We start from the raw sequence: 15,221 nt of genomic DNA, 5'->3' as shown, positions 1-15,221 counted from the left end.
CCATTGGCCGATCTGATGCCCCCTAAAAATTGCCGCTGTCCCTCACTGCCCGGCGCTGTACTGGTTCTGGCCAAGACCGCTTTATTTCACCCCCAGATGCTGCCTGGCTAACTGGCAAAACAACTGGTTGCTAGGCATGGCCCGCCTGGCGTCTAACAACCAGTGACGTCACGACGAGGAGGAGAGTGGAGCCCCAGCATTCAGTGCGAGCTGAAGGAGGATTCCTCCTCGCGCCTAAGCTCTGCCCCTGGCTCCACCCCCCAACTCCGGGTCTCCCCTGAAGGCTTTTCCTGCTCTGGAAGAAAGGTAGGAGAATGCTCCTTGCATTGTCCTGTGCACACAGAATGAATCCCGCACGGCACAGCCTGAGGCTGGTTTTCTCACTGTGTGGAAATTTTCTTTGATTGGAACTCGTGGCTGCTTGTCCTCATGGTGATTGGCTGCAGCACATGGCAATCATCCTCCTGTATTTGCCAACAGAACACTCCCCGTGGGGGCGGGGTCAGTTGCTGGTCTGTGCTGAAGACGAGGAGGAGGGCTTTCTGCAGGTCTGTGTATGTGTGATAGGAAAGTTGCTGCAGTTAATGTAAGCTGTTGCAGTGTCCTGGCAGATGACAGATAGATTTCTGGTGAAGCCTGTGCCCAGAATCTTAGCTCAGGTTGCAGACACAGAGCATCACTCGTTCTGTCTGTTTAATCTGTACAGGACTCTGCAGCAGGAGATGAGGAGAGTGTGTGCTGAGAACGGGGAAGTGTTCTGTGTGTGTCTCAATCTGAATTGCCCTGTTTATGCTTCCTCTCCTGAGCTCTCTGTCCACCCCCATTCATCCTGAATCCGGAGATCTCCCTGTCCACCCCAACTTCCCATCCTGCAGTCTCCCGTCCACCCCCCGTCCCACCCTGCAATCTCCCCGTCCCACCCTGCGATCTCCCCGTCCCACCCTGCGATCTCCCCGTCCCACCCTGCGATCTCCCCGTCCCATCCTGCAATCTCCCCGTCCCATCCTGCCATCTCCCCGTCCCATCCTGCCATCTCCCCGTCCCATCCTGCAATCTCCCCGTCCCATCCTGCAATCTTCCCGTCCCATCCTGCAATCTCCCTGTCCACCCCAACTTCCCATCCTGCAATCTCCCCGTCCCATCCTGCAATCTCCCCGTCCCATCCTGCAATCTTCCCGTCCCATCCTGCAATCTCCCTGTCCACCCCAACTTCCCATCCTGCAATCTCCCCGTCCCATCCTGCAATCTCCCCGTCCCACCCTGCAATCTCCCCGTCCCACCCTGCAATCTCCCCGTCCCATCCTGCAATCTCCCCGTCCCATCCTGCAATCTCCCCGTCCCATCCTGCAATCTCCCCGTCCCATCCTGCAATCTCCCCGTCCCACCCTGCAATCTCCCTGTCCCATCCTGCGATCTCCCTGTCCACCCCAACTTCCCATCCTGCAATCTCCCCGTCCCATCCTGCGATCTCCCGGTCCCATCCTGCGATCTCCCTGTCCACCCCAACTTCCCATCCTGCAATCTCCCCGTCCAATCCTGCGATCTCCCCGTCCCATCCTGCGATCTCCCTGTCCACCCCAACTTCCTATCCTGCGATCTCCCCGTCCCACCCTGCGATCTCCCCGTCCCACCCTGCAATCTCCCCGTCCCATCCTGCGATCTTTCTGACCACCCCAACTTCCTATCCTGCGATTTCCCCGTCCCACCCTGCGATCTCCCCGTCCCACCCTGCGATCTCCCCGTCCCACCCTGCAAACCCCCCGTCCCATCCTGTGATCTCCCCGTCCACCACCCTTCCCACCCTGTGATCTCCCCATCCACCACCCTTCCCACCCTGCGATCTCCCCGTCCCACCCTGCAATCTCCCCGTCCCACCCTGCGATCTCCCCGTCCCATCCTGCAACCTCCCCGTCTCATCCTGCAATCTCCCCGTCCCATCCTGCAATCTCCCCGTCCAATCCTGCGATCTCCCCGTCCCACCCTGCAATCTCCCCGTCCCACCCTGCAATCTCCCCGTCCCACCCTGCAATCTCCCCGTCCCATCCTGCAATCTCCCCGTCCCATCCTGCAATCTCCCCGTCCCATCCTGCGATCTCCCTGTCCACCCCAACTTCCCATCCTGCAATCTCCCCGTCCAATCCTGCGATCTCCCCGTCCCATCCTGCGATCTCCCTGTCCACCCCAACTTCCTATCCTGCGATCTCCCCGTCCCACCCTGCGATCTGCGATCTCCCCGTCCCACCCTGCGATCTCCCCGTCCCACCCTGCGATCTCCCCGTCCCACCCTGCAATCTCCCCGTCCCATCCTGCAATCTCCCCATCCCATCCTGCAATCTCCCTGTCCACCCCAACTTCCCATCCTGCGATCTCCCCGTCCCACCCTGCAATCTCCCCGTCCCATCCTGCGATCTTTCTGTCCACCCCAACTTCCCATCCTGCGATTTCCCCGTCCAATCCTGCGATCTCCCCGTCCCACCCTGCGATCTCCCCGTCCCACCCTGCAAACCCCCTGTCCCATCCTGTGATCTCCCCGTCCACCACCCTTCCCACCCTGTGATCTCCCCATCCACCACCCTTCCCACCCTGCAATCTCCCCGTCCCACCCTGCGATCTCCCCATCCCACCCTGCAATCTCCCCGTCCCATCCTGCAATCTCCCCGTCCCATCCTGCGATCTCCCCGTCCACCACCCTTCCCACCCTGTGATCTCCCCGTCCACCACCCTTCCCACCCTGTGATCTCCCCGTCCACCATCCTTCCCACCCTGCGATCTCCCCGTCCCACCCTGCAATCTCCCCGTCCCATCCTGCGATCTTTCTGTCCACCCCAACTTCCCATCCTGCGATTTCCCCGTCCAATCCTGCGATCTCCCCGTCCCACCCTGCGATCTCCCCGTCCCACCCTGCAAACCCCCCGTCCCATCCTGTGATCTCCCCGTCCACCACCCTTCCCACCCTGTGATCTCCCCATCCACCACCCTTCCCACCCTGCGATCTCCCCGTCCCACCCTGCAATCTCCCCGTCCCACCCTGCAATCTCCCCGTCCCATCCTGCGATCTTCTCGTCCACCACCCTTCCCACCCTGTGATCTCCCCGTCCACCACCCTTCCCACCCTGTGATCTCCCCGTCCACCACCCTTCCCACCCTGCGATCTCCCCGTCCCACCCTGCAATCTCCCCGTCCCACCCTGCGATCTCCCCGTCCCAACCTGCGATCTCCCCGTCCCATCCTGCGATCTCCCTGTCCAATCCTGCGATCTCCCCGTCCCACCCTGAGATCTCCCCGTCCCACCCTGCAATCTCCCCGTCCCACCCTGCAATCTCCCCGTCCCATCCTGCAATCTCCCTGTCCACCCCAACTTCCCATCCTGCAATCTCCCCGTCCCATCCTGCAATCTCCCTGTCCACCCCAACTTCCCATCCTGCGATCTCCCCGTCCCACCCTGCGATCTCCCCGTCCCACCCTGCAATCTCCCCGTCCCATCCTGCGATCTCCCCGTCCACCACCCTTCCCACCCTGCGATCTCCCCGTCCCACCCTGCGGTCTCCCCGTCCCACCCTGCAATCTCCCAGTCCCATCCTGCGATCTCCCTGTCCACCCCAACTTCCCATCCTGCGATCTCCCCGTCCAATCCTGCAATCTCCCCGAATATCCGCAGTTGAAGACTCTCAGGTGGCATCATCTGTTTCTACAAAGCAAAGAGGAAGTGAAGGGGTATCCAAAAAGAGATTTGCCCCTTTGTTTAAAAAACATACTGCAGCTCTGCTGAGCAAAAAAGCTTCTCCAAAGCGGAAAAGAGAGTCAATAGAAACTAAGTATGTAGCAGAAACCAGCAGTGAGGATTAGGACATTTTAGACTGATCTTGTTTTGGTGAATTCAGTTCTGCTTGAGTGTAGCTTTTTTGCATTCTTTAGGTTAATAGAATGTTGGGTTATTTATAATTTATATTCTGCTTATGCTGCAGCCTCAGTAAGTTATTTTGTTTCTTAAAAAGTAAATATGTTTATTATTTTCACTAAACACTACTTGGAGTTGTTACTGTTGTTTTTTTTAAGAGATTTTGTTTTAAATAAATTTATTTTCTTGTTGAATCTTATAGTATTGGGTGTTTTTTTTCACAAAGCTCATCTATCTATTGACTTCGTGCCGGTTCACACTGGTGCGATGCGAGAACACTGCGAATCCACTGCGTGTTCCTGCATCGCATGTCAGTTCACACTGCCATATGCGAATCGCTGGGGAGTGTCAATACATTGTTAACGACACCCCCAGTTCAGCTTGCATATCGCACTGCGAACTGACAGTTCGGACATGAATCGGATCGCATATGTGTGAACACACATGCGATCCGATTCTGGTCCGGACAGAAAAAAGGGTCCTGTGCGTGTTTGCACCAAATGCGGTGCGATATCAGCCATACTATCTCTATGGCTGATATCGCACCACACAGACATCGCATGTAATGTGAACGGCAGTGCGCTGCGAATTACATGCGATGTCTGTGCGATGTTTGGCATCGCACCAGTGTGAACCGGCACTTCAGGTCCACTATTAATATCCTGCAAAATCCAAGGTAGCAGAAGCAAAAAGAGAGAAAAATAATTATTTAAATGGTGTATATCTTTGGTTATGACCTGGCAGCTATGACCTGGTTTGTATAGCTGAATGTTTAATATACATCCATCATGCTGTGCTAATTGGCATGCCTTTAAAATGGGTAGCTATATTATATAGGATTTAACAGAAATTTAATTTATAGCACTTAATATTATAGTGATGTAAACATGTCTCCAATATGATTGACCACACCTCTTAAACCACAACCAAATGGCCACGCCCTTTTTTGCTGGCCACGCCCACTTCTCGGCATGGTGCGCTGCGCTCTCCACACATCGGATCTTCTAAGTGTCCCTCATTGTCAAGTTCAAAAGTTGGGAGGTATGCACACAGTCTGCTGCTCTCCCAGTCATTACTTTCACTTTCAATAATGGTAAATAGGACAAATAGGGAGGGTAAAGGAAGGGTAAATCTCTATATCGAGGGCACAGAGAAGTGTTCTGATCCATCTCCACTCTGTCCAAAACTCCAAAAAAAGTTTTGCCTTTACACTAAGGGATGTGGTGCCCGTGATTGCCCACCAGTCTGTTTGACATAGTTTTGAGCAACAAAGCAAACACAGAAGTACAACATAACTGATGACATATTTTGTGCAGATGTAGCAGAATGTACAACTCATATCCCAAATAAAAAATACTCTCCATAATGGTACAAGCAGTGCTGGAAAAGCTTGCTAAAATAGGAATGGTTTCAAATGTCCTTACCGTAATATGTAAGATATTCCGCTGTATGTAAAAATGTGAGTGAAATCGCCACATTAAATATCCAGTTTACTCCAGATGAACACGCATTTCCTGTGCTCCTTGCCCACAGTGGGTATATTTCAGAGTTGACAGTCCAAGGCATTGGTCCCATTCCTATGAAACATACACATTTTAAGTGTCAAGCATTTATCAGTATAGAACACATACAAACAAAAGCAGTTTTTAGTCAAGAAATAGTTTCAAGTGGCCAGTTCATGCTGGGTAAATTACTGAATAATGCAAACACAGGAGTGTAGACAGCAGCTCCTCTGTAAAAATGTGTTGAGTCAATTTAAAATGTTGGTTCAATGGTATTATCAGAGATGTGGTGTTGTCAGCAAGTTGAAGGATTAAAATGATTAAACACCACAAAATATTTTTTTAAGTACCTGTGAAATTATATTCCTGGAGTACAGTACAGGACACAGATGATCATACCAGATGGGTGACTGGACACTGGCAAAGCAACTCAAATGCTTCAGACACTCCCTCATATAACCTCTCTCTCCATGTGATCCTCAGTTTTGTAACAAGCAACGAAGGACCAATAGCACAGAGGGGAGGGTCCTGTTTCCTGTAAAAAAACAGAATTTTACAGGTACTTAAAGTGGTTCTAAAAAGCTGAAGGTTTTTACCTTTATGCATTCTATGCATAAATGTAAAAAAAACCTGTGTGCAGCAGCTCCCTCTCCAGCCCTACAAATACTTACCTGAGACTCATGTGCACAAAAAATGGTGTTTTTGTACTCACCGTAAAATCCATGACCATTGGGTTATATCGCCTCCGCAAGGGTAGGACTAGGCAGAACAAAAAAACACCTGGCTACGCCCATGGGCTGTCCTCAGTCAGTATATAACCCCCTCCCTGCTCTAGGTATTCAATTTAGTAGCAAGCAGTAATAAAAGTATCAAAAACTCCATAGAGGGGTGGGAAGTCAGAGACAACGTTGGGCAGAAATGACGGACAGGGACGCAGAACCACTTTATCTCTATAGAGTACCAAATAGGGACTACGACCGTATAATGCCGCCAACTCCGAAACACTGTAGGTCGAGGTAATAGCAACCAAGAATGCCACCTTCTGGGACAACGTAGGTAAGGGAATCTCCAGAATATTCTCGAATGGAGGTTTCTGGAGAACCGATAGTACTAAGTTTAAATCCCATGGCGGCAAAAGAGACTGTACAGGCCGGACTCCTTGAATGAAGGTACGAACTAAAGTAGAGTGGCTAGGGGTCGCTGAAAGAAGACTGCTAAGGCAGACACCTGGCCCTTGATGGTACTCAAGGCCAACTTCTGCTCAATGCCCCGTTGAAGAAAAGCTAAGATCCGAGCCACAGAAAAGGATGAGGATGAACGCCAATCGACTCACACCAGGAAATGTATGCTTTCCAAGTATGATGGTATGTCTTACTAGAAGTCGACTTCCTCGCCTTCACCATAGTAGGGATCACTGATTCCGACAGACCTCCAACTCTCAGTACCTGGCTTTCAATGGCTAGGCCATTAAAACCAGTTACTATAAAGCAGGATGGAAACTCAGCCCTCAGTACAACTGGTCCTCTTCGAGAGGTAGCTTCCAAGGGACGTTTACGACCACCAGAATGACCAGAAGACTTTTGCCCTCAGTCCTTCACAAGCATAACAGAAGAGGAAGGTGTTGGGCTCGCAGTGGCACTAGGACGACTGCGGCGTCTACCAGAGGAACCCGTGAGATTGCCACGAGTCTCAGTTACTTCCTGTTGAACTCAACCTGCTGAAGGGGCCGACGATTGAGAAGAAAAACTACTAACCTGGTCAGCATTTACTCCAGAGTCAGACCCAGGTAACCCAATTTCCTAGATGGGGCGAGAGGGGACCTTGGGTAGTTCAGATGTCCCCCAAACTTTACAAGAATCATACCCGCACAAGGAGACAGAGGGCCCCTCCCGAGCTGGATGAACTCTGTCCGCCTTCTTTGGTACCCCCAAAAGGCTAAATTCGTGGACCCCCTTGACGTTCACGAAGGAGGTCCATGAATCTGGAAACCAGTGAAGATGTCCCCCCACCCCAGCAATGGGTGAGGGCAGACCTTCATGCTGAAGGAGTCTTGTGAGTGGATCCAGAGAAGCCTGCTCTAGGCTTACCAGACCAAGATTGCTTGGAACTTCCCGGGGAAGACATGAGAGATCTGTTTCCTTTATCTGCAGTCCCGGGAGCCCGGAAGAATTTCTTATGGGTTGAGAAGGACGAGGCTCCTTCCCCTTCCTAGATTGAGGCAGGAAGGTACTCTTCCCCCCCATGACACCCTTAATGATGTCATCCAGGGTTGCCCCAAACAGGCGGTCGCCTTAGAAGGGCAGATCAATGAGCGCTTTCTTAGAGTTATGGTCTGCTGACCAATTCTTAAGCCACAGCACACGTCTAATCACCACTGCTGAAACAAAGCTTAGACAGCATAGGAGCTGCATCCAAGGCTGCATCACAAATATACTGCAGACCATGGACCAACTGGTCCGCTAAATCAACATAAGCAGCGAGAACCTGCTCACTACCCAGACCCTGCTCACTACCCAAAAGCTTGGCCCATTTAGTTAGGGTCTGCGACACTAGAGCCGAGGCCAGGCCAGGTCGTAATGCCAAACCAGCCATAGTAAACATGCTGCTTGCCGCAGCCTCCACTTTCCTGTCAGCCGGGTCCTTAAAGGACGGGGATTCTTCTACTGGGATCATGGTTGCTTTAATCAACCTGGAAACAGGGGGGTCCACCACTGGTGGGGTAGGCCACTTTTTAAAAAAGTGTTTCTTCAAAGGGGTAGCGTACTGAGAAACGTTTGGGGACCACAAAGGGTGAAAAGGAAGATAAGGAAAAACCTTTGGTGTGCAAGGTGACTTATGCGTACCAAAGGACACAGCCACATCAGGGCTCTGTCAGCCGCATCCTCCATCTTTAGAGTCTCCCGCACCGCAGTAACAAGTGTGCTCACCAGTGTTTTTTCACTCGCTGCTGAGATCATGGGGGACGGGTCAGGGGGCGAGATAATAAACCCCCCTGGACAGGCCGCATCCCCAGCGGCATCAGGCTCAGAATCAGATGAGACAGACTGAGCAGGGGAAGGCGGGGGACGATTCCTCTTGGGTATTTGCCCACACGCTACTTCCACCAAACCTTCAACGCAACCATGGGAAGCTGGGGTTCCAAGGCACCTGCCACCTCCACGAGGGGATCAGTGGGTGAGATGTGACCCTGAGGCTCCATAGGAAAGAAGACCCTGTAGTACAAAAGGAATCTTTGGCACCACCAAGGGACACCCCAATGGCCAGGGTACCTATCAGCAGAGATGGAGATACACAAGGACCCTCAAAGACTCACCCTCCCAGCTGGAAGAGTGCCGCAATTCGGACCCAGCAAACACCAATGGTCGGCATCTATTTCATCCATCCCGGGCAGGAAAAGAAGAGAGGAGAAAGAGGAGGAGCCCTGGCATATCCACGAGGTTCCAGGCGTCTCCAGCTTCTCACTAGACTAAGGAAAAATGGCCGCTGTGATGTCATCAGCTACACAAACATGACCGCCGGCTGTTTGACATGCTGAAGCATGCTGCAAGGATCCTCTGTGCCTTCAACTTCGCTGCACCACCTGCAAGGGGACTCCCCTTTCAAAAAGGTACTGTACTCCACCAGGCAGGGTAAACATTTAAGTGGACACCACCCTGGGACTCTCACCAATCCGTGGGGGGAGGGGGAAGCCCGGCTTAACAAAGGGAATTTAGGATGGGAGGAGGGATCCTACAGGCAGGTCCGACCATCCCTGGAGGGTACCTGCATCCACCCCAAACCGCACAAAGGAGAAGGGGGGACTGTACTTACCGATCCATAGTGCAGGGACCGCTGTGACTCGGACCAGAGCCCGTTCATATTATTATTATTATACAGGATTTATATAGCGCCAACAGTTTGCGCAGCGCTTTACAACATGGGGGCAGACAGTACACTTACAATACAAATCAATACAGGAGGGATCAGAGGGCCCTGCTAGTTAGAGCTTACAATCTAGAAGGGAGGGTCAAGTGGAAACAAAAGGTAATAACTGTGGGGGATGAGCTGATGGAAAAAGTGAAAATACAGTTGTTAGGTGTGGGTAGGATAGGCTTATTTCTTTTTCGGAGCGGCCTTCTTGGGCTTGGCTGCTGTCTTGGGTTTAGCCGCCTTCCTAGCCGGACTCTTGGCTGCTTTTTTTTTTTGGCTTGGCTGCAGCTTTGGGCTTCTTGGGGCTCTTTGTCACCTTCTTGGCTTTGGCAGCTGCAGGCTTTTTTGCGGGTTTCTTGGCGGCCTTCTTGGGGCTCTTGGCTGCGGTGGGGGCATTGGTGGTGGTCTTCTTCTTGGGGGACTTGGCTGGCTTCTTGGCGGCTGGTTTCTTGGGGGACTTGGCCGCAGCCGATGGCTTCTTGGTGCTTTTCTTGGCGCTTGCTGCCTTGTCCTCCTGCTTCTTGTTGATCTTGAAGGATCCGGAGGCGCCATGTCCTTTGACCTGGACAAGGGTCCCCTTAGTCACCAGCCCCCTGATGGCGATCTTGAGGCGGCTGTTGTTCTTGTCCACATCGTATCCTCCGGCGGCCAGGACCTTCTTGAGGGCGGATAGGGAGACCCCGCTGCGCTCTTTGGAAGCTGCCATGGCTTTGATGAGGAGCTCGGACAGGCTGGGACCGGACGGCTTCTTGCTGCCTTTCTTGGCTCCTCCGGCTGCCGCCTTCTTAGCCGGCTTCTTCTTGTCGGCGGGCTCCGCTGGAGGAGCAGCGGCTGGGGCGCTCTCAGTTTCTGTCATGATTCTGCAAATATTATCACTGTAATAGATATATGGGACCCTGCGAGATGTTTAAATTGCAGGCCAGCCTCCGTCCGTTGTGGCCATGTCAAGGACGACCTAGCGCGCACCTGCGGTCTGCACGCGCTCGCTGGCTGGACTGGGGAGACCACTGGATCTAGATTATCCAGCCTGCCACCCAGCCCGGCAGTTGATTGTAGATCTTCCAGGAGAAAATGCATGGAAGAAAGACAAAAAGCTAAATTTGCTAGGACCAAAAGATCCCAGCAAGGAGCTAGGTCCTTACTCCTGACTAGACAGAAATAAACTGAATACCTAGAGCAGGGAGGGGTTATATACTGACTGAGGACAGCCCATGGGCATAGACAGGTGTTTTTCGTTCTGGCTAGCCCTACTCCTGCGGAAGCAAAATAACCCAATGGTCAAGATTAAGGAGGCACTGTGTCTGTCGATGAACAAAAGAGAAATCTCGACAGCAGCGGGAGCCATTGTCAATCACAGCCAGTTAGCCAATGTGAAGAGAGAGGGCGGAGACGAGCTGCAGCTACTTGTCTGAATGGACATGCAGAGCAGTGGTTCGGAAATTCATCTGCTCGGGTGCCCCCACAGAAAGCTGTTTGCTGTGGGGGCAGTTGACAGGACAGTAGAGCCAGGAGCGCGGGCGGGTGACCAGAGAAAAGGAGGATCGGGGCTGCTCTGTGCAAAACCACGGAAACAGAGCAGGTAAGTATAACATGTTTATTTTTTTTTTTTTTTAAACTTGACTTTCACATCACTTTGATCAAATTTTCTTTCTTGTATAGTACAGGTTACTGGTCTTCAATCATAACGGATGGGAAGTCTCAAAGCAGTAATTGAGGGGAGGGTAACTAATGGGCAACAAAAAATTATGGCCAGCAAACTCTCAGAACCCTCAAAGCCTAATATGGCCAAACCGAGTTTAAACTACAGTCTGCAAAACTCTGCAGCTGAAACTGGCATCAGCCAAAGCCTGACTAGGAAATTTATGTGCAAATGAAAAATGTACTATGATTAGGCCTACTACTAAGAGAGAGTTTTAACCGGTCTCAAACCATTCTGCCGAAATGGACACCGGTTATTCCCTCCCTTTGAAAACACCAATATAAACCAAACTCCAGCAAACAGCGATGACATTAACCACTTCCATACCAGGCACTTAGACACCTTCCCGCCCAGGCCAATTTTCAGCTTTCAGCGCTGGCGCAATTTGAATGACAATTGCGCGGTCATGCTACACTGTACCCAAACAATTTTTTTATCATTTTGTTTCCACAAATAGAGCCTTCTTTTGGTGGTATTTGATCACCTCTGCGGTTTTTATTTTTTGCGCAACAAATAAAAAAACACCAAAAATTTTGAAAAAAAACAAGTTTTTCTTTGTTTCTGTTAAAAATTTTTGGAAATAAGTATGTTTTCTTCTTCAATGACGGGCACTGATACGGCGGCACTAATGGGCACCGATGAGGTGACACCAATGAGGTGGCACTGATGAGGTGGCACTGACGGCCACTGATGATTAGCACTGATAGGTGGCACTGATGGGCACTAATAGGTGGCACTGGTATGCGGCACCGATGGGCACTCATAGGTGGCACCGATGGGCACTCATGGGCATTTGTAGGTGGCATTGATGGGTACTTATGGGTGGCACTGATGGGTACTTATTGGTGGCACTGATAGGTGGCACGGATGGGCACCGATAGGTGGGCACTGACAGGTGGCACCGATGGTCACTGATGGGTGGCACTGATGACACTGATTGATGGCACTGATGCCTCTAAGGGTGGCATTGCTGGGCATCAGTGCTATATAATGGTGCCAATCAGTGCCCATTTGTGGGCACTGATTGGCACAGATTGGGCATTGACTGGGCACATGTGGATGGCCATGGGGTACATACCTGGCCATCCACTTGTTGCCCCTCTCCCTGGTGGTCCTAGTGGCGATCCCTGGAGGTCCAGTGTGGTGATCTGAGGGGGGGCTGCGCTGATAAACAATCAGCGCTGACCCCCCCTGTCAGGAGAACCGCCAATCGACTCTCCTCTACTCGCGTCTGTCAGATGCGAATGAGGAAAAGCCGATCAACGGCTCTTCCTATTGACATCGTGATCAGCCGTGATAGGACACGGCTGATCACATGGTAAAGAGCCTCCGCCAGAGGCTCTTTACCAAGATCGGTATAGTGGTGTGTCAGACTGACACACCGATCGCGGCATGTTATCCTGCTGGACATCATATGACGCCCAGTCAGGATAACTGAACCACCGCCCGGCCGTCATCTGCTATGAGCTGGGCGGGAAGTGGTTAAACACACAAATAACTCAGCATGTTTTGCCCCAAAAATAACTGTCAGAAATAGTAAATTGTCATACTGTAATTGAAATGCGTTCAGAACAACAAAAATTGTTGTTGCCATTAGCTTGTTCTATTTAAAATAGCACTTTGATTTGCTCAATTATGTCACTGCACACACACACATTACAATGCGATGATGTCATCACATCATCCTTGCGCATGCATGATACAGTTCTCTATTATGCTTTTATAACAGCAGCAGGATGTTTTCAGGAACTCCTTTGTTGTTGGGATATATGGAAAAGCCACTTGGTTTCCCTGGCAACCATGATGACACTTGGTTTTCTCGTCTACTCAAAATGTACATCTTGCAAGTTCCTTGTTCTTCAATAGATGACGGATGGGGTATATGATAAACAATCCCTTAGGTCAGCCCTCAAAAATTGGACTTGCCTGCTCGCATTTTGTGAGTGGATTTTGAGGGCAGGCGAGCTATTGGTTGCATGGGAGTGGGGGGCGAGCACCGCCGGCAGCCTCTGATGAATGGGAGTCCTTCTCCCAGCGATCGCAGAGGGGAAGAGAAAGGACAGCCGCCCAGATGATCAGAGTGCAGGGAACACAGTGATAACAGCTTTCATTTCACATTGCTGTGTTCCCCGCCGCTCGCTGTCTTATATAGCCCCTCCTTCTGGTCCCGGGTCTTTGATAGACAGATCACCCTTCCAATCCCAGGATGGGCGATCTGTCAATCAACATTCTCTGGCCAGGGGGCGGGGCTGTATGTGATGTTGAGTGGCGGGAACACAGCAATTTAAATGAAATCTGTTACCGCTGTGTTCCCTTCGCTCTGATCATCTGGGTGGCTCTCCTGTTCCTCTCCTCCCCTGCACAGGTAGACTGCATGTTGAACAGAGGCGGTATGGTGGGCAGAGGTTGCATGGTGGGCACAGGCTGCATGGTGGGTGCGCACAGGCTGCATGGAGGACACAGGCTGCACGGTGGACACAGGCTGCATGGTGGACACAGGCTGCATGGTGGACAGCGAATGCATGGTGGACACAGGCTGAATGGGTGGGCACAGGCTGCATTGGTGGACACAGGCAGGCTGCATTGGGGGGCACAGGCAGGCTGCATTGGGGGGCACAGGCAGGCTGCATTGGGGGGCAAGGATAAAGTTGTTGTTAATATTTATTTGCATAACTTAATTCTGCATAAAACATTTAAGTGTAATTTCATGAGATCATTTATGAGGGCGTGTTTAGGGGGCGAGACAGGGGTGGGGTTGGGTGGGTCAACTGGTGTTGAGTAACCCTTTTAAGCTTTGAAATTGTGAGCCCCGCCTTAGGTCTTTGTCATATAAAAGGACAGGCCTTTTTTTCCAGCAACAAAGGTTTTCCTGAACCCAAAAAAATAGATAAAAAGTAAAAAATAAGTAATTTTACAACTGCTGTTACAGTTGTACAAATAACATTGCCAGCTATTACTGTCCAACATGCCCTGGAAAAAAAAAAGGAGATACAGTTAAAAAAAACTTTCTTAAAGACTCAGGGGAACCGTGGCTAATCTGAAGGGGAGGGTCCCAAACTGAAAGTGGTTGCCCCCACTTTCGCCAGCCAGAGGGCCACAGTTTCCATCTGGAACTTTGTGACTTTTTTAATCAGAATTTTTTTTTTATTGTGGAAAAAATTAAAGAAGGTACAAACAATCAGAGATAACACTCTGGAAGTAGAGAACATAAGACTATTATATCCATGTCATAAAAAGGTACCTTTTACAAAGCTGTGCATTGGATTGGGATAAACATTCTGCACAGTAAGTATGGTAACAAACATATTACAAAACTTCAAACCAAAGAAAACACAGAAAACAAAGAATAATCTCCTCACAAAGTGTGTATTATCGTCTAAGAAGGCATCCCCAACGAACAATGTGAATACACATCCCAAGGCAGTATCGATTGTATCCTGAAATCCCCAATCTCACTCAGGCCCTTAGAACTGTATCTAGGGCATTCCTGTCCCCTCTCCTAGAGCACTCTGGTAAGAACAAGTTGAGGAGAAGTTACTCCCGGGTTCTTTAACCACTCTTGCCAGATATTGGTGAATTTACCCGACACATTCCTGTGCTGATACACATTCTTTTCCCTTATAAGTATAGCATTCACCTGTTGTATCTATTGATTGGTAACTTGGTGACTTTTAATGATTTGAGGTTCAGAATGGGCCTGACCCTGAAGTTGGGATACAGCTTTGTCCACTCTGCACTAAAGAGACAAAAGGCACATCTGACAGCCAAAAAAAAAGGGAGGCCGGTTCTGACATACCAGTTTGTAATTGAAGAAAATAACCTCCGATATCCAGGAGTCTGTAATCTCCTGGCACCAGCTGTTGGCAAAGGTCAGCAAACAAATCCCCCTACTGCTCCTTAATGTAGCATCCAAAGATTCCCAAAAAGGTGTTCACTTTCAAAAAACATTTTTTCTAGATTTTTCTTACAGACCAAAACTTTAGCCAAAGAATTCTCATTTTTTCTACAAGCAGTACAAACTGTGGCAATTAACAGAGTGCATCACTGATGCTGCCCACGCGGTAGAGAACAGCTGCTGGAAATAGTTCCAACTGGTATTGGGAGGGAGGACTATCTCTAATACCTCTAGGGCTCCTAGCCAGGACCGAATGTCTCACACACCGCCATGGCAACCACAATATGTGCAGTCGGCCTATATAGTGAAAAAGCCTTC

At 50.6% G+C, this 15,221-nt stretch overlaps 1 protein-coding gene across 1 annotated transcript in view; it reads right to left on the bottom strand.

Moving 5' to 3' along the window:
- Window positions 1–15,221, bottom strand: part of SLC2A13 (solute carrier family 2 member 13) — a 387,337-nt gene that overhangs the window by 19,695 nt on the left and 352,421 nt on the right. The window contains exon 9 of the mRNA XM_073619685.1: window positions 5,323–5,475. Within this exon, the coding sequence (XP_073475786.1) occupies window positions 5,323–5,475 (153 nt within the window). The remainder of the gene's footprint in view (window positions 1–5,322; window positions 5,476–15,221) is intronic.

Source organism: Aquarana catesbeiana, linkage group LG03 (genome assembly GCF_042186555.1).
Source record: "Aquarana catesbeiana isolate 2022-GZ linkage group LG03, ASM4218655v1, whole genome shotgun sequence".
Taxonomy (NCBI): Eukaryota; Metazoa; Chordata; class Amphibia; order Anura; family Ranidae; genus Aquarana; species Aquarana catesbeiana.
The sequence above is the reverse complement of the archived record's forward strand: the minus strand, read 5'-3'. Positions and strand labels throughout refer to the sequence as shown.